This window comes from Mixophyes fleayi, chromosome 11 (assembly GCF_038048845.1).
Source record: "Mixophyes fleayi isolate aMixFle1 chromosome 11, aMixFle1.hap1, whole genome shotgun sequence".
NCBI classification, from domain to species: Eukaryota; Metazoa; Chordata; class Amphibia; order Anura; family Limnodynastidae; genus Mixophyes; species Mixophyes fleayi.
Genome location: NC_134412.1, coordinates 20,563,119 through 20,587,876, shown reverse-complemented (window position 1 = coordinate 20,587,876; position 24,758 = coordinate 20,563,119). Strand labels below are relative to the sequence as shown.

The window sequence follows — 24,758 nt, the reverse complement described above, 5'->3', positions numbered from 1 at the left end:
ATTTGCTTTCATTGTCTTGTCGTTGCTGAAGACAGATAAAAGCTAATTGCCGATTGGTTGCAATAGTTAGGAGTGAAAATTTGCACATTTCCGTAAAGTTAGTAAAAAAAATTAAAAAAAAACTTCTGGAGCAGCAGATAAAAAAAAAGACGATGCATTTAATTGACTATTTCATCACATACACGATTGTTCATTAGCATCCGTTTCTGACAATTAGGTCACAAAATAAAGTTTAATAATCACAAATATGTACAGTCAACGGTGGAACTCCTTGTTCCTCAGAGCTTACAACCTATAGTCATCAGAACGTTCGCCATCTTGCTTGCTCAGACCAGTTTTTTTAAATCCCTGACCCCATTACAAAAACAAGCCTTGCCTGTATATTAGATTTTGCAGATCTGTTGAGAATGGAAATGATTTAACTTGTGACGTGTTCTACATGTGATACTACCTGTATTTCCTTGTCTGTGTCAATTAATTACAACGGTCTGTAACTATACCAAGTGAAGTTTGGAAAAGGTGATTCTTCAGCCATGTTTGTTTTGATGATCAGGCCTGCTTTTCTTTTAATACAAACTGTTCAGAGCCACAGACCTAAGAGTTACCTGCAGTGACATAGTAGGAGATGAAGTAATGGTAACAGCCCTCAGCTTCCTAGTAAATTTATAGGTTACATTCTCATGAATATTACTTCAGTACGTAAAATGCTTCAGTGTATTATTATCAAAGATTTATAAGGCCTTCAGTGCTCCGCAGCACCGTCCAGTGGGGGAAATAGGGACATACAAGGCAGACAAAATAAATGCATACATGAAAACAAAGGGTCCCAACTCATAAATGGGCTTCTATACAAACTGGAGGAGAACACAGATGAAATGAGGAGCGTAAGGTCGTAGTCTGGCCATATTCATAAGGTAGAGGCGACTGGACTTGGAGAGAGACTGGACGTGAGGAATAAAGTAGAGGACGGACACCAAGACAGCGAGAGACTGAGAAAATTGTGGGGTTATTGTCGGAGATTTGAGGGCAGGTGGTGACTCTGGCAGGAGGGAAGATAATAAGTTCTGTTTTGGACATGTTGAGCTTTAGGTAGCGTTGGGACATCCATGTGGTGATAGCAGAAAGACAGTAGAGATTCTTTGTTTAGCTGCATAGGTGGTACTGGAGACCAAATGAGCAATGTAGTTCTGGTAGGAGATACAAGGGAGGGCACAGCTCATATTCTGCCCAGGGCCCAGCTGTACACCGCTGTCACCTGCATCTTAACAGACCGTTCATTGCAATAATACAGGTGCGTGCCACGCACACAGAAGCCATCCTGATTTCTCTACCACAAACTGTCTCCATATACAGTACAAGTCCTTATGCCCCGTAAACTTCCTTCGCCCATATAGATTGTCTCACGCTCCTGTGCGACAGGTAGTAATTCGAATGATTGCATAATGAGGACGTCTGTTTGCAGTTCTGCTCTGGCATTTAGCGAGATGTCCAGCTCATTCCGCTGCATATGGCGATCTTCCATACTGTCACATTACTCCCGAGGTAACTAAGTAAGTTGTATAGATGAATCCTCGCTCCATCCGTGTGCTTTCTTCCCGAACTTGTATGTCAATCTCCCGTCCACACGCTCTAGAATACCTGACTTGTAGTAGTGCCTGCAATGGAGTAGATATGTGATTTGTAAATAATTGCTACAAATGTCATAATCCATAAATTATCATTTTAAAAGACCTACTATTTTTATTTATATTTGTAGGGCAGCACGGTGGCGTAGTGGTTAGCACTTCTGCCTTACAACACTGGGGTCATGAGTTCAATTCCCAACCATGGCCTTATCTGTAAGGAGTTTGTATGTTATCTCTGTGTTTGCGTGGGTTTCCTCCCACACTCCAAAAACATACTAGTAGGTTAATTGGCTGCTAACAAATTGACCCTAGTCTCTCCCTCTCTGTCTGTGTGTGTGTGTTAGGGAATTTAGATAGTAAGCCCCAATGGGACAGGGACTGATGTGAGTTCTCTGTACAGCGCTGCGGAATTAGTGGCGCTATATAAATAAATGATGATGATGATGATACTATTTAACACTGCATTGAGAGCAAAGGCTTATTTCTATAGTAAACAGTCTTCTATAAAATCCAATCTAACATTAGCTTTAGTGATTCCAGAAAAGATGTCGGCAAATCCTGATCAGCCTGCAACATGTGGCTGTGGAACTACAAGTCCCATGAAGCCCTGATAGTATCTATCTTGCAGGGTTTTTTGAGACTTGTAGTTCCACAACAGCAAAAGAGCCATCGGTTTCCCAAGCCTGTTCAGAAAGACTAATGAAGGAAATGTCTGCTGTTATCTATGAGACTATGGGGTGGCTATGGGGTATTAAGCTGCGGGTTTCCAGTGAGTTTGAAAAGTGGAGATGTTGCCTATGGCAACCAATCAGATTCTAGCTATCATTTTGTAGAACGTACTAAATAAATGACAACTAGAATCTGATTGGTTGCTATAGGCAACAGCTCCACTTTTCAAACACGCCGGAATCTTGCAGCTTGATAAATTTACCCTTTAGTAACCATTTTGATATAATGTCACGTTAGGATAATTGTGAGGAATACAGTTTATACTTTGCTTATATGAAAAGTGTAAACTAATTATCTATCAAAAATTCTATTTTGGTTTCATTACATTTAATTCTGTGCTATTGTCCCTGGCAATGACATTACAGTTAGAGGGTAACCCGGTTAGTGTTTTGTTCCACAAGTGTTTACACTACAGATTAAGACAGTTTCTAAGTAGCAGAAGAAAAACAGAACAAAAAAACCACTGGGTATTTTTTCAGTTCAATGAACTAACTCGGGCTTTGACTCGAGTATTACTTTGCTGCAGGTTGAAGTGTAATGAAAATAAACACACCCAAGTCACCAGGTGTATGACTTCACCACAAGTCTGTTCACATGTCCTACGGAGTTTCGGAGGGTGACTAATGTTGATTGACAAATGGGCCCTGCATTTATGACAAAACCTGGCAAATTGTAAAGCAGTTTTTGAAACCACAGTAGTGTAATCTTGTTAGATACACCTAAGCTAGCCATGTAAATCACCGCTTTACCCAACATGTTTGGTGGGTCAGTGGTTAGCACTTCTGCCTCACAGCACTCGGGTCATGAGTTCAATTCCTGACCTTGGCCTTATCTGTGAGGAGTTTGTATGTTCTCCCCGTGTTTGCGTGGGTTTCCTCCGGGTGCTCCGGTTTCCTCCCACACTCCAAAAAACATACTAGTAGGTTAATTGGCTGCTATCAAAATTGACTCTAGTCTCTGTCTGTGTCTGTGTGTGTGTGTTAGGGAATTTAGACTGTAAGCCCCAATGGAGCAGGGACTGATGTGAATGAGTTCTCTGTACAGTGCTACGGAATTAGTGGCGCTATATAAATAAATGATAACTTTGTGTTAATCCGACAAGTCAAAGTTTGTTGCAGACTGATGCTAAATTAGCGCTTTTTACACCTCCAATACACAGTACCGTTCCACCTCATAAATTAAATATGTATTATCATTAAATAGGTTCAATGGTTGTTTTACTACAAGACACTACCCATACCTGTAACTGAGCTCCAGCGCTGACCTCTATCGCTGATCGCTCTGTACGCTCTAAGCTATGGTTCATAAGCTGGTGTTCTCTGATAGGATTCCTGGATTCTAGCTTGTTCTATCTTCCCTGCCAGTTATAGACAATTATAATATGCTAAGTTATGATAGCACATTATACTATAGCATATTATAATTTACTACCACGATACAGCACGTTATTGTCAGCTATAGTTAGCGCAGGGAAGCCTGGAACCTGGAACAGCGTCAGAGGCTATAACAGCTTAGCGCCAGGACCGCAAGCGATGGCCAGAAGAAGCTGGAGCTGGGTCATAGTTACAAGGTCAGTATGGTGATTCTGGACGCCTGGGCCAACCATTGGTCAGCTAGATTTCAGATTTCACCATACATGTGTGGCTATAACTTGAACGATCTACCGAGCAGCCTGGTCCGAAAAGGCCAGATTCGACAGGGTAGCATTAACATAGTCAAATGAGGTCCACCAAAAACGAACACTCCAGTCCGATCGACATCTGATCAGATATGGAGAGAGAGAGACTGTCTACTGATATTTGCAGCCAATAAAATTAAAAAATAGCCTTATTAGGTGTCAGAACTGCAGTGTACGGTAAACAAAGGCAGCTTAGAATGCCGTAAGTAACAGCAGACAAAAACCAACCAATCAAAATAAAACATCTTTCACGCCAATCAAGTGGGCAGCTTGGGAGAAGAGCATCTTGAATCCGGTGGAACAAGATGGAGAGTCTGAGGTAGAGGCCATACACAAAGGTCATAGGCATATTATACAGACAATGGAGGGAAAATGGAAGCTCACAAAGATTAATATAGATATCTATGGAGAGACGTCGCTGAAGGGCAGACAACCTTCTCAGCAAGGAAATGGGAAAGTAAAGCATGTTCTGTCCATGTTCCAGCTCCGTCATCCATAGGGTCATGTGTCCTGTCCTGGCCTCTCTCCATACAGACCAATCACCTCTTTGTGCTCCCGTCATCCTTGCGCTCACTTGTCAAGGACGGAATCAATGGTAACTCTAACACACTATTTTTTGTCTAAAATAAAGATTGAATCCCAAACTTTATTTGCACTCTTCATACATCACATTCTGACAATTTCTTACTAATTGCAGTTTCTGGTGACTGACGCGTTGTGACAGGCACTGAAAACCCTGAAAAACTTGTTTCACAAAGCAAATGTGATTGCCTTTTTTTAATACAGCTTGGAACTGGAACATATGTGTTATATAAATAAGGAGAGCAGATATAAAGATATAGAGCTGCAATACACAAGCAGCATGAATATATCTAAATGATATCATTATAATAAACAGGTCATGTTTGTATATATATATATATATATATATATATATATATATATATATATATATATATATATATAAGCTGTAAATAATATCTGTATAACCTGAGCTCTGATATCATCGCGTTAGTGCTCTTTATAGGGTTATAAGGAATTTCTGTGACCTGGATGGACAGTGAAGGCAAAACGCGTGAGGTTCACTTCATGCAAGCAACTTATTTTGTTTCAAATTGTGTGTTATAAGGAGTAATCTATGACCAAGCTGTGTGTAAATTAAAACGAAGAAGTTACCACCTTAGAGTTCATGGATGGTCACTGAACTTCTCACTGATTTCTAATATCCATATATTTTACTGTAGGAGTGCAATATCCCTGTTATACATAAAAGGCAGAACATTGGTCTGCAATAAACCTCTGGCGGCATGTTCACTAAACTGCGGGTTTGAAAAAGTGGAGATGTTGCCTATAGCAACCAATCAGATTCCAGCTGTCATTTTGTAGAATGCACTAAATAAATGATAACTAGAATCTGATTGGTTGCTATAGGCAACATCTCCACTTTTTCAAACCCGCAGTTTAGTAAATATAATCCCCTGGTCTGGTTCCAAACACCTTACATGCTTACCTCAGTGCTCGGCTTAACTTCTCATAATTCATACACTTATTCTTTTTCTGCTCCCCCCATAACTGCGCAAACATGTCCGACTTCATGACGCGGAACGTCCCTTCTTTGCGGTTCTCCCAGCGGATGGTTTCCTGGTTCTTTTGGGGACTCAGCAGCAGGTCACGTACAAATTCCCACAGGTGCACGCTGTGGTCTGAAAATAAAGAGGACATCTTTACGGACACGCGCTTCCCCAAACCACAATCCTTGCACCGCACAAGAACCCTACATCCTACGGGACGCGGTATGTTCCCTATATGGGCAAACAAGACCGATGTAGAATCAAAAACCTTATTACAGTGCTGAGGATCTCAAATAATCCATTGAATATACAGCTAGGAAAACAGGCAGCCGTATTGTGAAAATGGGTGAAATTATATACTTAAAATGAGAGTGGGTATGTCAGTAGTAGGAGGGGGAGATAGGTTGAAATAAAACGTATAGCATATCTGCTATAATTACCACTGTTGTAAATTCATAGTTTCCGAATGCCAATCGCCAGCAGGGGGCGCCTTCTCCCACCACATCCCACACCCAAGGACCAGCTACATGTTCCTGGAGTGTTTCTGTACTTGTGAACTGGTGTAAGATATACGCCAAATTATGTATTATAAAGGTAGGAGGTTCCTGTCCTAATCGTCACCACTAGTCTATAACTACTGTTAGACTGTCTCCTAGTTAGTTCTCAGTTATCACCTGCTGTGCAAATTATATATGGGAAACCCCGTTTCAGTCCTGTTCTTTTTAGGAGTCATGCGGCATTGCCTTGGAGGGTGATGTATACATTTTGGAAGGCAGTATTGTGTAAGAAAGGACAGTATGAAAAGAAGGGAGTCATACGGGGTGTGTATGTGGTAATTGTCTGTTCATCTAGGAAGGGATGAGTATCTCCTGCCAATGTACAGTGTCCAGAGTTTGCTGAGCCAAAGGCTGAGCACCAGTTTGTAAATGCACCTTATCTCCTTAGGCCAAACCAATAGTCATCCCAGACCTTATGCAGATAAACTTTATCCAGAAGACTGTCATGTGGGCCAACACTGAAATTACTAAACTGGGAACCCCACGACTCCCCTGGAATCTTATTGGTTTCCATGACTATAAGTACATAGACATTGGATCTTGACTCCATCAACTAACCCCTTCGTGGGTGGAAGTATTACATACCTTTGTTATCAGACCACACCAAGAATAGTTTGTTAACCCCTTTGATTGTGGAACCTTGTAAATGTAACATTTTTTTTTATTTTGTGGACAATTAGGGCTTTCCTTTATTAGAACGGTGAAAGAAATAACTTTGTATTGTAAGTGCATATTTAAGTGACAATAAAAAAAGCAGGCAAAACTATACTCATTAAGAAGATGTCCCTATAGAAATTAAATAAGTGCAAACCTAGAGTTACCCAAAAATGTATAGTCTAGTTCTACTAAGTATAATGATACCAAATATGCTTTTTAAATGTATTTTTAATTTTTATTTGACAAGAGAGCTCGTCTTAGATCTCCCCTATTGTCAGCATTGACAGATTCAGTGTAGTCTACATCATACTTGTCAACTCTCCCTGAATGTCAGGAAGACTCCCTGAAATAGGGGTGATCTCCCTCACTCCCTGAAGAGTCTGGCATTCTCCCTGATGCTGAGCCAGTACAAGACGTGGTTGGCTTTGCCATCTGTGGCATGATGACACAGTTCAGAAATTGTGTCCTATGTCCATGCATTGATGCCTATGGAGGTGGCCATTTTCATGGAGACCAAGATTTTAAAGACTGACAGGTAAGACAACATGACTTCAGCAATGGAGACAGAAATGTAAAAGACACTTCAGTCTCTAGAGATTCATTAGCTGCTTTTCTTTAACGCATAGTTGCCTACTCTCCCGGAATGTCCGAGAGACTCCCGAATTTCTGGGAGAGCTCCCGGGCAACCTCTCGGTTCTCGCCCAGCAATAGATAAGTGGCGGGGGGGGGGGGAATTAATGACGCAATATTGCGTCATCTAAGCTCCACCAAAATGGGGGCGTGGCCAAAATGATGCGATTCGTCAAGCCCCGCCCCCCCACACACACCTCCCCCCGGGATCTCCCTGACACCAACGAGGAAAAGTTGGCAAGTATGGTCTACATCTAACATGTCAGCCGTTTTAAATGCAGATTATTACGGTGTATGTACAAATGCTGACAGTCGGGGACGCTCGGAGACAGAACTCCCCTGTAGCTGCCAGTGCTGTCCTGACACATTGTGAGGTCACATGATTTCCTGCACCCAATGGGTTCACTTGGAACACTACGTAAAGTGTTAGAACACAAAAGAGTAGCTCAGCACCGGGACCGCCCACTACGGATCGTAGGATTAGGGGATAGGATAGGGTGAAAGATTTCATCATCATTTTCAAAGTCAGAGGTGGGAAGAGAAAAGAATTCTCCTTTAAACCAACCGGTTCCATGACAACTTCAGGATGTATTCAGTAGCACAGAACATACTGATATCCAGGACATCTCCGTATAATGTATGGGAGTTTCTCATATCTACATACAGTAAAAGCAAAAGTGGATAAATAGATGGGATTTTCTAGATCTCACTCACTCGTTCTGTTTCCTTTATTTCCTCTCCGGTTTTTCTCTTTCCGAGTCCCTGGAGATGGTTTTATGTCTGTGATACCTGTCTCTATTTTTTTTTCTGCAAAAGAAAAAAATGGATATAGTTAAACCACCTTATATGTGACATTAAATTGCAACAGAACTTTTCACACTCTTTCCCTAATCCATAGAGCAAACCTGCTGTGGAATACAGACTGTGTGTGAGTGTCCTATTCCTACAGAAGGACCCACATTGGTCTACAGGCCCCCGGTAGTAATGCAGATACAGCGGTAATAGTTCTATCCTTTATACTCATCTTCCTCAGTGCCTCTGTTGGTTTGGTCAGTGACGAAGTACCAAGTATCCACCAAAACCTATTAAAATAATGAGGTCGCAGAAGTGAGGCTGCGCGACCCTACTGGGACACAGTAGATGACAAAAAAGCCCTTGATGGCCACTTTGGACAGCAATGTCCTTGTACACGGTCTAAAGATTGTGGCCAAGCAAAGGCGGGGATTATTGGTTATTTATCCCTGTGATAAAAAAACCACTAGTTAAGTGGCCAATTGTACAACAGCATCAGCTTATATTACAAATTGTAACAGACCTCCAAATGGGAATATGAATTAATTAGGCCACACGCCTTAACCACCCAGACCATATGATAATCTATCTAAGCCACATGCATTTGTTTGAGAGGAGCACACACACTTACTGAGATGCCCCTTTTAATCCCCTGAAATCAGGACTGTTGTGAGTAAGTCAGGATTATTGGGCAGTATGCAATAACAAACTTACGTGAAGGAATGTCAATGATAAACAGATATATTACTGTGTGTTTATGGCTGTTTACCCTCCTAAAAGGACATTTACAGTGTGGCTGCTGGTATGCTATATGCAGTTACTCTACATTGCTCAGTATAGTAATTGTAGCATGTAATAATGCCCGTCCTTCCCCTGTAAACCATTGGATGTATATAGAGGTATGTTTGACAACACAGCCCTCTAACATCAGTTTGGCAGCAGTCAATCATCTACTCTGTGTGTTGGTGACCCTGTACTTTCCACTATCTAACTCTTAGTATATGATTTGCCACTTGCCCTCTCACAGTTCTATAACCCGATCTGCAACAAACTCTAACACCAATCTTCTTACCTCTGCAGCTAACAGAACTTATCACCTAAGACCTACTTCCGGAAGCCAGCTTATGGTTCCTAAATTCAACAAAGAATTTGTACCCCCTGCCTTCCACTACCAGGCTCCCCATTTTTGGACCTGGTAAAATACTATCTAAATAAACAACAATATCAACCCGTCACAGGGTGGCCTTGACCTCACTTAAAAACAAGAGACAAGTCGCTGCCTTAAACGAGATCAGTACATCACATCTCCTGAAATAATATGTGCTGCTGTGGATATCCCTAGTGATCTGACTGGTTACATGTTGTTGTACCCCATCACCTACTGCAATAGACACCATGAGATTAGAATACAGCGCTGTGGCTCAGTGGTTAGCACTTCTGCCTCTCAGGACTGGGGTCATGAGTTCAATTCCCGACCATGGCCTTATTAGTGTGGAGTTTGTATGTTCCACCCGTGTTTTCGTGGGTTTCCTCCGGGTGCTCCGGTTTCCTCCCACACTCCAAAAACATATTGGTTGGTTAATTGGCTGCTATCAAAATTGACCCTAGTGTCTCTCTTTGTCTGTCTGTCTATGTGTGTGTTAGGGAATTTAGACTGTGAGCTCCAATGGGGCAGGGACTGATGTGAGTGAGTTCTCTGTACAGCGCTGCGGAATTAGTGGCGCTATATAAATAACTGATGATGATGACCGTAGTCAAATATACGTTAAAAACAAGAGCAACCCTCTAAGACTTCCTGACTGTGGCAAATTAACATCATACATATGTAAAACAGTCACTTTTCCTGGTTCAATGGATTGAAAAAGATCAATGTTATTGCTGCATGGAACTGACCTGAAAGAGTTAACCAGAAGAAGGAAACAAACTGAACTTGACTGGATATAGATCAGCAATTTCCAAACATACCCCCATATTGTGGCAATGTGTTGTTCTACTCACCACAAGCTGTCTGAGACTTGGTATTCTCCTGAAAAACCTGTTGGTCCAAATTCCTTCTGTGTGTTGTCACCGAGGCCAACAGGTCTGTGAGGAGGTGAAACGTTAATGGTAAACAAAGGGAGGAATGAAGTAATGAATTGTTCATACAGAGCCGGGTTGTGGTAGATACCGTACCAACGGCCCTTCTCCTTTCTTTCATTTCGGTAGTGTTTAACCCCTAAATAGCTGAGTTACTTTATATTTTCATCTCCAGATTAAATGTATTCATTTTACACTGATCTGGATACTAAGGATATATTTTTTTATGTTTTTGTTATGGTATCCAAGATTTTTTTATATATGGGTTTTGGTAACTGTCACCCATTTCTGCTGTTTATTTAGATGCCAAATATGTGTAGTTTAAGCATAAGGAATGTACAAGGGCTTGAAACATGTGTATCCTATTGGACGCTGCACAATCACAGGCTAGATGTCACTAGAATTCTCTCTGTAATACCCAGAGATCACTAGAATGCTCTGTGAGTTGTATATTGGTCACTAGAAAGCTATATGTAATTGTATATAGGTCACTAGAATGCTCTCTGTAATACCAAGAGGTCACTAGAATGCTCTGTGTGTTGTATATTGGCCACTAGAATGATGTCTGTATTGTATATAGGTCACTAGAATGCTCTATTACACAGAGGTCACTAGAATGCTCTATTACACAGAGGTCACTAGAATGCTCTGTGTGCTGTATATCCGTCACTAGAATGCACTCTATATTACACAGAGGCCACTAGAATGCTCTGTGTGTTGTATATTGGTCACTAGAATGCTCTCTGTATTGTATACAGGTCACTAGAATACTCTATTACACAGAGGTCACTAGAATGCTCTGTGTGCTGTATATTGGCCACTAGAATGATGTCTGTATTGTATATAGGTCACTAGAATACTCTATTACACAGAGGTCACTAGAATGCTCTGTGTGCTGTATATCCGTCACTAGAATGCTGTCTGTATTACACAGATGCCACTAGAATGCTCTGTGTGTTGTATATTGGCCACTAGAATGCTGTCTGTATTGTCTATAGCTGACTAGAATGCTCTGTGTGTTGTATATTTCCCACTAGAATGATGTCTGTATTGTATATAGGTCACTAGAATGCTCTATTACACAGAGATCACTAGAATGCTCTGTGTGTTGTATATTCGTCACTAGAATGCTGTCTATATTGTATAAGGTCACTAAAGTAGTCCCTGAATTGAATAATCGTCAGATGGGTCTGGTAGGTTTTGTATTTGATTATAGCTCTTTTACATCACAATTTTTCATATATTTTACTAGCTACATAAGACCACACCCACATTAGTCAAGCCACGCCTGCATAACGTTTGTCACGCCCATTTTTTTGTTGGGGTGTACGGTAGAAGAGCCTGAACCATTTGCCTACGTTGCCCCCTCAGGGCAAAAGTACCCACTAGCCCTCCTGCCAGTATTTTCCCTGCATTCACCTAACATCCCCCTTCCCCTGCATTCACCTCTTGTTACCTTAGATTCACCTAATAATCAGCATTTACCTGTCTAATCATATAACAGTTATCCCTACATCCACCCAGTGTATAACATAAAACATCACCGGGCGTTATCATTGAAGAGGCGCACACAAAACACACCTGTATGTGAGAACCACCTCGTGTAAATAACTTGTTACATTTACAAGGATTGGCAAACAAACCAAGCGGCTCTCAGCCTGACCAGACATGTACAGTCCATATGGGAGATACTGGGTAATGATAAACCACTGCCAGGATTAACTGTAATCATTCCACCTCAGGGAGGGCCGCACGCAAGCGGGGAGGGCGGCTTTAACCCCTTCATGGCAGAGGTCAATGTTTACCTCTGGGACCAAGACACATTTCACAGTTTTGATAGATTAAACTGGGAATAATTTTATAACAACTTAGCGAGAGTCAGTGACTTTCATATATGTGCATTTTAGAATGATGTGATGAACATCAGATCGCAACCGGAAAAAAAATAGACCCCCCCCCCCTTACATATCAAGAGGTGATAAATCACATCTGGTTTATATCTAATATAATTAGTCTGCAGAATATCACAATAATGAACTTCCAAAACATTTGGGAACCTTGATATATTTATTATTCCAGGAAATATGTACCCACAACAGGACTAACCCCCACTCCGGCTAGTCCGCACCCCAGCCCCCTTCTATTATCCCCAATCCTTACTACCCCTCCCCACCCACAATCCCCTCCCCCCTTGTAACTCCTTGGGCTAGATTTACTAAACTGCAGGTTTAAAAAAAGTGGAGATGTTGCGTATAGCAACCAATCAGATTCTAGCTTTCATTTAGTTAGTGCATTCTACAAAATGACAGCTAGAATCTGATTGGTTGCTATAGGCAACATATCCACTTTTTCAAACCCGCAGTTTAGTAAATATACCCCCTTGTCCCTCTCCCCTACTCATTGTTACAGGTCTAACTCAATTATACCATCCCTGTAAAGTACTATATACAGACCACTGTCATCAGACAAACAATAGACTAGTACTTGAGTACTAGTACTAGCTTGCACTCACCTGTAAACTGAGGGAGAGTATCACTGTTGCTAGTGCTGTCAATCATGTTACAAGTGTCTGAATCCCCGGAGGAGTAGTCAGGGGAAATAAGATAGGCCAAAAATGGCAAATCCGTGTCATTTGCTCCATAACCGAACTCTGACTGGTCCCAGGAATTTTGTAAGGAGGAAAACTCTGGATACAGATGACAAACAAAGGTTGGGAAGAGCATTAACGTTAGAGATGTTCACTGACCCCCATGTTTTGATTAACTTCGTGTTTTGGTTTTGGATCCCTATTTCTTTCTAAAATCACATAATTTGGCTCTTTTTTTTTGTTCCTATATTATTATTAACCTCAATAACATTAATTTCCAGTCATTTCTAGTCAATTTTTGTCAAATGACAAGAACACTGCTACCCCCTCCTGTTTCTGTGTGAGCAATGGCACTGAGCAATGTCACTGGAGAGTGACAAGAACACTGCTACCCCTCTTTCTGTGTGAGCATTGGCACTGAGCAATGTCACTGGAGACTGGAGAGTGACAAGAACACCACTACCCCTATTTCTGTGTGAGCAATGGCACTGAGCAATGTCACTGGAGACTGGAGAGTGACAAGCACACCACTACTCCTATTTCTGTGTGAGCAATGGCACTGAGCAATGTCACTGGAGACTGGAGAGTGACAATAACACTGCTACTCCTCCTGTTTCTGTGTGAGCAATGGCACTGAGCAATGTCACTGGAGAAGGGAGAGTGACAAGAACACTGCTACCCCTCCTGTTTCTGTGTGAGCAATGGCACTGAGCAATGTCACTGGAGAAGGGAGAGTGACAAGAACACTGCTACCCCTGTTTCTGTCTGAACAATGGCACTGAGCAATGTCACTGGAGACTGGAGAGTGACAAGAACACTGCTACTCCTCCTGTTTCTGTGTGAGCAATGGCACTGAGCAATGTCACTGGAGAAGGGAGAGTGACAAGAACACTGCTACCCCTGTTTCTGTGTGAGCAATGGCGCTGGATCTCCTAGTGAGGGAGGTACTTATGGATTCCAAAATCCGTGAGATCCGACAATGCAATGATGACATTTTGCCTCGATTCAGATCCGAGGACGCGCAAAAGTACTGAGCTGGCTCGCGGGTCTACTCGGATCCCCTAAGTTCGGGTGGACTCGGTTTTCCGAAAACCGAGCGCAAGCATCTCTAATTAACGTGCAGACCACATACAAAACTACTGCGTTGTGCCAAAGGGTCCTATGTGAAAGGTTACGGACAATTTAATGTCAGCAATTGTGGTGGAAACTCCTATAGTAACAATTCTACAACACAGGCAGATAAACATATTGCTTTTTGTAAGACTTAAATAAAAAAACCGAAACCAAAACACAACACTTCCATCCAACACAACCCCCCCCCCCTCCAATAAAAACATAATGAAACAATTCGTAAAATTGAGGAGCCTGTAGGTTCTTTTCAGCCGTCAAATTGTTTGTTTCTATCCATTTCCCTATGACAACAAGTTGCATTTATCCCTCATCTGAGAGAACGGTTTCAGTGACCATCTCATCCCTTATGGAAGCTCGGATCATGAGGCGGGGGGGGGGGCACGGGCAGCTCGGATCACGGGGGGGGGGGGGGCCCTCACGGGGGAATGGAGGCCCCCTTAGCCCAGGGGCCTCCATTCCCTTAATCCGGCCCTAACTACCATCGCTGATCAGATAGGTTTGTCATCTGCTTCTGGATGTGTAAGTTACTACTTTTTTAATAAATGTGAACTTTTTTGGATACTACATCTGTGTCCCTCTGTATATTGATTGAGGTAACATATCGGTTAAACCCATGATGGCTGAAGATTGACTACATCCTCACGGTCTACAGGACATCCCTCCAGAGAAGCCATAACACTTTTTGTGTCTGGTACGCAGATCTCTGCACTAGTGTGACCTGTTTATTTTTTGCACTTTGCTTAATGGGACTATCTTGACTGCTACATGGCTCTGTGTCATTTCCTACCATTTTTGCTATTTCTATCCACTTCAGATACTGTGGATATCCACATGGTGGAAAGTTTTGGCTCACTATACTCTGGTGATTAGGTTCCTTTTCTGGATTCTCCTATTGGCTCCAATAATATACTGTACTACACTATTGTGCGCCTCCTCTTTAATCTTTTTTAGATTTTTTCCTGCTACACCGCTTGATTTAGAGGATTGGCAGCCGCCCGCACAGGGGAAGTGTGACACATGAAGGAACCAGTTCAAGTTATTGGACTTTACTAATATAGTTAGTACTGGTATAGTGTCATAGCGCCGTTTGTATCTATTTTGTGTATATATATATATATATATATATATATATATATACTTATTAATGCAGTTCTTGCTGCAAATAAGTTATCACAGGAAGTATTTTTCTTCCTAACCTGTTATCCCTGACGGTGCAACTGAAATTGCCAAAACTAATACTATGACTACAATTAGATACCTGGCAGTCATTAAGTGGGGTGTGCATAAAAGCCAGATCTATAGTAAATGCACAGAAAAAGTCGGATCCACACAAAAAGCCAGATGGATACAAAATTCACACGAAAAGTCAGATTCACACTCCTTTGTGCGGTTCCGGGTTCTTTTGTGTGAATTTAATGTAGATCACACTTCATACTTGCCATACTCTCCCGGAATGTCCAGGAGACTCCCGGAATGTCCAGGAGACTCCCGGATTCCACTGCCCCATTGTATTGATCCGTTTTTTGTGTATATTTTGTATGGATCCGGCGTTTACCACCTTCTTAACAGTGACAACTTGTGTTCTACCAGCAGAGTTATAATTACCATATAGAACAAACTAGACATATATCTAGGACAGAATTGTTCAGTGGTTAAAGGGCAGTCAGTATAGAATTTGTTTCCCATAAACAAATCAATTTTTTTTCCTTCCATCGTTCTTCTTTTGCAGATTGATCTGTACCAGCAAATTATTTATGCCAATAAGGAAAGAATGGAGGATTGGGTGCCCCGGCACGTGTATTATGTGGATGGATTCACTCGCTAGAGTCACCGGAATACAGGTCAGCCAATTGGTCACTCAAGCTGGGCACCTGAGCAGCCACCAATTTCGAAACAGTTTAGAGATTACAAAGTCCCTATAAAGACCCCAAATTCAACAGGTGCCCGTTTGACTCTATATTAGTTCAATATATGACCCCATTTTCAGCTTCTCCCATGTTCTAATACATATTGCACATACCTGCACACAGCAGAATCTATACACTAAAGGTATTTAATTTGTGCAGACGGAATGTCAGGGAGTGTGGGTCCAACTTACATAACAAAATATTAACCATTTTAAACTTTATTTCTTTATAGAAAAATATAATTTGCTGACAGATGGGTTAAAATAATCAAATACAGTTTTAATTAAAAATGGAATCTTGGGTCCTGAAGCTGATTGACAAAATCTAGGTAGAATAAAAAACCCTTATAGAGTGACAATTTGGCAAAATTGCAGAATAGGTTGATGTTTTCTAAATACTGAAGAGACATGATAACGTTTACATGAAATAAAAAAAATAACATCAACGACTAGATAAAAATAGAAGATAAAAATACAAAACACAGACAGATAACACAAACAAATGATAGAGAGTGAACAAATAACCTGGTACCTATTAAGAGATTAAAAAATGACAATAAAAACAGCAATATCTGATCTGTCTCACCTGTTAGCACTGCCTGGCTGCCACCGGTGCCCAGCTCAGCTGTGAGGCTGGAGAGAATGGTCAATGGTAAGGTTGGTGTGTGGTACATCCTGGCAGGTATTCAGTGGGGCACTGTCTGTATAGCATGGGGGACCTAAGGCAGAGGCATAGGGGCAAAAACAGAAGTGAGAGCAGGAGAATGCAGGTGTAGCTCAATGCATTAAAAAAAAAACAATTCAACAGCTCATCTCATTTGCAGTGTAGGGGGTTAGTCTTTACCTGATCTCTATTCATCAGCACTAATAATAGAGGTCTTCCAAGAAGCAACAGGGAGTGAATAGGCTCCTAATCGGGGTTTCTCCTCCCCATTGTTTTTCGGGTCGTGTTGCTTTCCCAGAAGTTTCAGTTTAAAGTAACTGCATGGCAAGCTGCCAGCTTTCACCTTGTCATTGGCTCCGGGGCACTCCCTGTAAGTTTATCTGAGAAAACAAAGAGTTACTGTAAAATGAGAAGCATGCAGCACTCTTAGCAAGAGAGTCCCAGAAAGCAAAAAAAAAAAACATAAATCACGACAACAATAGTAATTAAAAGACGACAGATCACTTAATAATAATGTGTCAAATATGAAAAGGTCATTTAATTTTTTGCGGGTCATCTTTGGGTCAATGGTATTGAAACATTTACTGTCTCAATGGCACCATCTAGTGGGCGTTTTGTTAGTTACAATCAAAATAATTTTAAAGAGCACTAGAGAAGGTGCTCTGCAACTTAATTGATTATTGCAGTTAGTTATGCTGAGTTAACTGATGGTTTTTTTTTTAAATCACTTAATTAGTTCAGCCACGGTAACGGTAATAGTGAACTGAGTCCATCATTTTGTTCTGGGTGGGAGGTGGCCTGTTGGAGAGTTTTCTCTCTCTCTCTCTCTCTCTCTGTGTCTTCTATCAATACAACCAATGTTAAGATGCACAATTTGCAAAAAGAAAGAGTTAAAGGTTACTTTACCCTGTTGGGGTCAGTTTACAATCTGCAGGGTTTTTTCCCTGGCAAATTATATGCTTTCATTTCAAAATCACTCGGCTATGAGGGAACGGCGAGTCTGAAATTGGGGCACTCTGGTATACACTTACCAGAAACACCCACAAATATTGGTGTTAGCTGGTTACTAACAGTAGTGTAAGTAAAGGAATTAGGTTGGGTGACATTCCGTTGAGCATGCAGCATAGACATCATTGAACTTCATGGAAAAAAATGATTTTAGGTACATTTATAAATCTTTCCTTGTCGTAAAAGGGGGCCTGAGTCCTTAAGGAGAGCAAAGCAAAAAAAAAAGGAGTAAATTTGCTCTCGGACAAGGCGTGTTACCATGCAAGGGGTGCAAATTAGTTTATTATTTTACACATAATTTAAATACTGGCTGTTTTTTTCATGTAGCACACAAATGCTCGATAGCTTTATTTTTACACTGAAATTTTAAGTTGATCTAGGACATGCCCTACCCCAACTAAAAATCTGTCATCACATTTTAAATTTACCTCCCCTCCAATGCAACATGGTTTTGCTCAGGTGCAAATGTACTCCTTTTTCTGCTTCACTTTCCTTAATGACCCGTAGTGTTCTCTTTAGCATTTTTTCCTTTTGGCTTATATTTATCAAGTGTTGTGCCTCATTTTTGTATCTTCTGATAGCAAGGGGTGACATTCTGACATGGTAGACGTGCAAAATCACAGCTGCCGCCCTTACACAGCGTACATAGAAGTCTGTCAGGCTTCAGTCAGAAAAGGAGTTCTTCTGGTCAGGGCGAGGCCGTAGCAACGATGCTCCATCTCCCTGAAGGTGATTTCAGCCCAATGAGATTTGTGACATTTTTTTTAGAAACATTAGAGACAGATTGTTTTAACCAGACAACACTTTTATAAATGTACACACTGACAGCACTTCAAATACAAGCTGTGTTTAAGATCCTTAAAATAATTGTGTCATTTGTGCTGACATTCTACTTAGAGATCAATGATCGCTGTATGATGATGCATTAAAGACCTCTGGGGTATATTTGCTAAACTGTGTGTTCGAAAAAGTGGAGATGTTGCCTATAGCAACCAATCAGAATCTAGCTGTCAGTTTGTAGAATGTACTAAATAAATGATAACTAGAATCTGATTGGTTGCTGTAGGCAACATCTCCACTTTTTCAAACCTGCAGTTTAGTAAATATACCCCCTAGCATGTATGCACCCGTGAAGGTATTTTCCAGTTTAAGAATCAGTGCTACTAAAATACTTCCCTTACAAATAAAAATACCATGGTGGGCATAGGCAAACCGAGGGGGTGCCTGGAAAACCCCCTCCAAGCCTGGGGCACTGTATAATTGAGGTGGCTGGACCCTGCCCCCACTTCACACGGCTTTGCTTGAAAAGGGAGAACTGCGTGTGCCTAACAGTAGTGCACGCAGCATTGCCCATGTATATTATGGGGATAGGAAGAGTTGGAGAGCAGCCAAGCACTGTCTAAAATTATAGCCACGCCCCCATGCATGCTGGTCACGCCCATTGGTGGCGTGGTGTGGAAACCCCCCTCTACAAATCCTGCGTTTGCCCCTGGTGGGGGTCTGAGCCCTGGAGAAAACCCAGGATCAGAGGTAGGTGCCGCTGTGAGAAGCACCTACCCCTTACTACCCCTGTGTAAAATGGGCTACACATGAATCACCAATTCTAATCATCTTCTCCATCAATCCTTACTAGATCAGTTGCAGGATTTGAGTACCAGAGATAGAGTTTCAATGAAGCATAGTGAAAAACTGGATGTAGCTTTACGGAACCGGGGAGTTGTAAATGACAAGTCACTAGTCTACTTGCACTGAAATCTTAATGGGCTAAATATAATTTTGAAGAGAGAATCTATAAATTCATTATGGACAGTCAACGGTTATCTCCTAGGTTGCAATTGGAGATATTTCTGGCTTTTTATAGCATGCCTGAGCATTGTTATAATATACGTTATTATTGAAAATCCTGCTATGGGTAAACGGTCATTCTGTGGTAATGTTATAAAGTTTAGTCGCTGCATTTGGTTTGCCGTTATATTGCCGGTGAAAGGCTTACGCTAAATTTTATGCTTTATCCCAGTGTAGAGCAAAATTTTTTCCACAACTCTAAAGTAAATTGAACTCCTTGATTAGAAACAACTTCATCTGTCATTGAGAACAAACAATTAGCCGTTTGTTCAAAAGTAGCCGCTAGTGGGGTGATGTAAGTAAATTTACAAGCACACAAATAGTGGTATTTCCACTGGAATTGGGAAGCTCCACAAAAAAATCCAATAAAATGGACCCCCAAATTCATAACAGTGTACAGAGGGACTGAAGTAGACCACACAGGAACACAAAGTGCCTTGTTCCGAGCACAAGTGGTTCAGGAATTCACATATTTAAGGACATCCTGATAAAATTTAGGTCACCAGAAGGGAAGGGACTCTAGTACCTGAGTCTTATGTCTCCCAGGGAGGCCTATAGGATTAGAATTATGAACCAGCGCAGTACCTCAAATCTCACTGATTGTGCAAGAGCCTCAGCAATGTTTGATGGATGTTTTTATTAGGATAACATAGCATTGGGTTATTTCATAACACGAAACAGGAGGTCAGACATGTAAGCCACTCCTAAAAAGTTGTTTCCTGGAAGAATGGCAAAAATAATAAAATAGAAAAGTTCGACTAGCTTCTGGTGTTCTTGAGGGTTGTCAGAAATTATCAAGATGTCATCGAGAGGACACCAAAAACTGGTCCGGTCCAAGGACATTGGTAATAAAGTTCTGGATTGTTGCTGGACGAAGGTACCCAGGTATTCATAGTACCCAAGGAAACTTCCATTCAGCCCCTGGACAAATACAGATCAAGTTGTAGGCCCTCAAAGATTCAGTTTCATAAAAAACTTTGCAGATCACAATCTTTCCACTAACTCATGAATCAATCATCATCATCATTATTTATTTATAGAGCGCCAGCAGATTCCGTAGCGCTTTACAGTTGGAGAGGACGGATGTTTATAACAGTTACTGTAATAAGTTCCCTGTAGTCAATATGGGCAGTCTTTTAGGGGTGAAGATTAGATAAACCCCCAGCTCTATTCTCCTTCAAGTATTCCTTGATAATGTTTAACTCTGGCTCAGATACAGAATGAATATGACCAAATGGTAGCGCAATTCCTGTAAGTAGCTGAAAAGGACAATAAAAAAAAAACAATCTAGAGGCAGTTGATTAGCATTCATATTATCCCAGACATCAAGAAATGGATAATACTGAACAGGTGGTCCTAGTAAATCCTAGAGACCCTCTATACCCACGGGGTATCAGAGTGTGCCTCAGAATGAAAGTTAGTCCACTTGCCCACTGGTGTTGCATTTGCATATATTGCAATGCTACTAAAAACATTTGGAGATCACCGTAGGCTTCCCCAGAAAACTGTCACGCTAATAACTGCAAGTGGGTATTATGACACTAGAAACAATGGTCAGACCCATTTACACGTAGCCTTAAAAAAAACTAGTAAAATGCATGATATAAACACCATTGGGTATGAGCCTTTACGCGGTGAAATTCAAAAGAAAGATCCAAAGCACTTGTCTTCTGATCAATGGATGGATTGTGAGTCATAAACCAAAGACGACATGGAACTGTGGTTAAGAGAGGAGATTCAGACAGATAGTTTTACAGTGACTGGGTTCTACTGACCCCCTCCAACAGTTCTGTCCTACCAGTACCAGATAAGAGGTGAGCCGTCTACACTTACCATTATCGTAGGTGATGATTTGTATCCGGACAGGATGTGATTGTCTCTTGCAAACTTCATGTCTATAAAATTGCCTCCAGCACCAGAATTAGTCATTGCTGTAGTAGAAATTGTATATATAATCATGGAGAGCTTATCTGAAAGCAGAGGATTGTCTAGTGACTATGCTGACCGCAGTACATACAAAGATTATTGGCGCATCATTGGTGTTACTACTTTCAGAAGAGGTTCTAAATTAGAACACACCAACATCTGTTCAGATTCGGGATCTGGAGTGTTGTTTGCAAGAGCTTATTCTTCAGGGATCTGCTGCAAACGTCTTCTTGACACTGTTAGGACAATGACCTACACAGATACCAGGCTTACTGCAGTACGAGTATATACATGAGATATTTGGAATGTTGGTTGCGCAACTCTTCAGAAGTTAGAGGTCCTCAAATCGATTGGTCCAAGCTCAGGATCCCGAGTATGTGTTTTAGAAAAGTTTTGAGTGATATGATATAGATAACTTTTATACTTAATGTGTGATCATATACCTCTTTCCTCTATAGTCTTCTCAAAGAAATACTAAGATCAATGCACATACTTAATATCTACTTATTATTATTTTTTAGTTTCAAGAACTCAAGCAAACTTATCAATGAAATCATTCAGATTATAGTTGGCAGCCTCCACTGGTTCCACTAGACCTTGAAAAGAATTATAAATACGTTTCACGTCACCCAGTCAAAAAAGTCAATAAGATTTGTTTTGGCACGTCATTGAGACCTCTATCACTTTTAATTTAAAGTGGCAGTGTCGGGTTAAGCGTTTGAACACTTAACCTGCGGGGTCCTGATATTGCCGCTTTAAATTTAAAGTGATAGAGGTCACAATGACGTGAAAGTCTACTGACGGACACCTGACTAGTCGGAAGAACTTGCGGTCAGCATCCTGCCGCGATTGGAGATCTACAGCCTCGGTATGGAGGTAAGTCTGCTTAGATTTAAATCGTTTATGCACAAATTCGGATTTTAAGTGGAGGACTCCTTGGTGTCGGAGTTTTCTGCACCGTTAAAGCGTACCCAACCCCTCTGTATTTATACTAAACCATACTGCTTCTTACCACTCACGAAAGACACCACCCACAACATAAAATACCTCACCAAATACTACACCATTCCTCACTCATTAAAATAGCCCTTGTTCACCACCACTCCCTGTTACCACTCCTTACCCACTAATATACTCCCTACCACCTGGCACCATCCCTCACCCACTAACATCCCCCTTACTCACTACCACTCCTTAGAACCCTACCTCACCCACTAAAATACCCCTCACTCATCTCCACTCCTTAGCACCTAGGAGATCAAATTGCAGTTGCTAAACATTCCCATTACGTTTTTAGTACCGCTACTTCTAAATTTCCACTTTGACCACTGCGTGGAATCCAATGGATAAAAATGGTGGAATCTTCTGCTCAGGTTAAAAAAACAAAAAACATTTATCTGTAGAATCTTTTTCCAGAATTGAAATAAAGAAAAAGGAATTTTGCAAATAGTTCAATGCATTTGGAATTGAAAAAAGAATTATATAATTGTTTTAAGGGACCAAGCAAAGGCCCCGTTGGAAAGAGTTTCCATGACATAAAGCAGATTGTGCAATTTAAACCTGCATGCAATTTTATCCCAAGTTAACAATGAAAAGGTTTAATACCATGAAGCAGAGGGGTGCAGGGGGTACCTTTGTTTCATATAACATGACATTAATTTACCTGTATGCAAAACCCAATTTTGCATACATAATACAATAATACCACGCTAGCCACTATTTTGAGCACTATAAAGGATTCTGAGTTGTTTCTAAATTAATTCTATGTATTATGCACACAAAACAGCACGGGACGTTCTCCTTTACTTTCAGCGTGCTGTAAAAAATATGTGTTTATTAGAACATTTGCTCCCAAAAAACTCTTTATTTCAACACTACTTTGTCTTCACAATTGCAATCCCCACATTCTCCCCCCCTCAGACTATATTTCACATTACACTAAAAGTACTGAGATCTCCTGATTAACAACAGTCAGGCATGCAAGACTCTTCATTTAACACTACTGGTGTGAAGTAATTACTTATTTCATTATTATTGTAATGAACCTGCTAGAAGGGAATAGGATGCATTTCAATAAGTCAAAAATTGGGCTAGCCAGCCAAAATGAGCATGAATTGCAGTAGTGATATCCATACAGGAAATCATCTTAAAAGATGTTCTGCAGCAGTCAAAATTTTAATGCACTTACTGACCAAACATATTGCTTTAATTACTTATAATGATAAATAATAATTATTATTATTGGTGTCCTAATTAATATATGCAAAATATTACTGTGTGTTGAGTTTTTCCCTACAAATAAATAAAGAGATCCCCTGTCTGCCCTGTGCACACAGCCAGCAGTGACAGTCTGCCCTGGACACCTGACTTAATCTCTGGTTACAAATATCCACAGCAGTCATTGGTCATCTTGAACATCAATCCACAGCAGAGAGGGGGCGGGAGCTATAGAACAGTCTCGGATTGGCTGTCGCCAGCCCGCGTCCTAACCACGCCTCGTTCTTTGCCTTTCTTAACGACCATTGTCTAGAGCTACTGTCCGTCAATAGCTCCGAGAATGGGGCGGGGACAACACTCGAGTGAACTCTGCGCCGCGATTGGCTTAGACACCTGTCCGTCAGAGGGCAGGCGCCGAACGGCCACCGCCATTGGCCGTCCCTATTGTCCGTCACGGTGTGATTACCAATCGATATGTCCAATCGGTAAAGGCCGCGGGGGCGGAGCTGGGACCCGCGGTATTAGATTCTCCGTTGGGCTAAGAAAATCGAAATATCAGAACAATTATTTCCCTTCGGACGCGAATTAAATAACTGTTTTCGCACAGTCCTCGCGCGGGCTGGCGATAAAATCGCATCTGCCCGGAGGACGCCAACCGATACCTCCCGATTCGATATCGATACCTTTTAAAAAAAAAAAAAAGAGAACACGGGGGGCGGGGAATCCTGCTGATCGGACCATCCCCGCCCTAGGACATCGCCGTTCGCCCCGGATCAAGGGAACAATCGGAACGGACATCGCCGATTATCGCGATACTAAAGGTGAGGCGGGCGCTGCCAGGCCCGGGGGGGGCTACGATTGGTCGCCTGGTGGGGAGAATGGCGATCAGTCGTCAACTAATCGATGTATATTATGTGTGCAGTATACACATATGTGTATATAGATATATATATGTATATAGATATATATATATATATATATATATATATATATATATATATATATATATATATATTAGTGTCTACCTATATATAATGGTGCACGGTGTGTGTGTGTGTGTATATATATATATATATATATATATATATATATATATATATATATATATATATATTATGGTGCACTGTGTGTGTGTGTGTGTGTGTGTGTGTGTGCGTGC

The 24,758-nt window shown here is 41.2% G+C and overlaps 2 protein-coding genes across 2 annotated transcripts in view; one reads left to right on the top strand and one right to left on the bottom strand.

Moving 5' to 3' along the window:
• Nucleotides 1–140: 140 nt before the first annotated feature.
• LOC142106829 (ETS homologous factor-like) lies at nucleotides 141–17,026 on the bottom strand. The gene is made up of 7 exons (XM_075189857.1): nucleotides 16,784–17,026; nucleotides 16,526–16,658; nucleotides 12,828–13,001; nucleotides 10,238–10,321; nucleotides 8,162–8,254; nucleotides 5,543–5,735; nucleotides 141–1,655 (listed from the first exon to the last, which is right to left on the bottom strand). The coding sequence occupies exons 2-7, from the start codon at nucleotides 16,611–16,613 to the stop codon at nucleotides 1,547–1,549; spliced, it is 741 nt and encodes a 246-aa protein (XP_075045958.1). The 5' UTR covers nucleotides 16,614–16,658; nucleotides 16,784–17,026; the 3' UTR covers nucleotides 141–1,546.
• Nucleotides 17,027–23,970: 6,944 nt separating this feature from the next.
• LOC142106857 (E3 SUMO-protein ligase ZBED1-like) overlaps nucleotides 23,971–24,758 on the top strand; it is a 29,771-nt gene continuing 28,983 nt past the window's right edge. The window contains exon 1 of the mRNA XM_075189893.1: nucleotides 23,971–24,420. The gene's annotated coding sequence lies outside the window, so the exon portion shown is untranslated. The remainder of the gene's footprint in view (nucleotides 24,421–24,758) is intronic.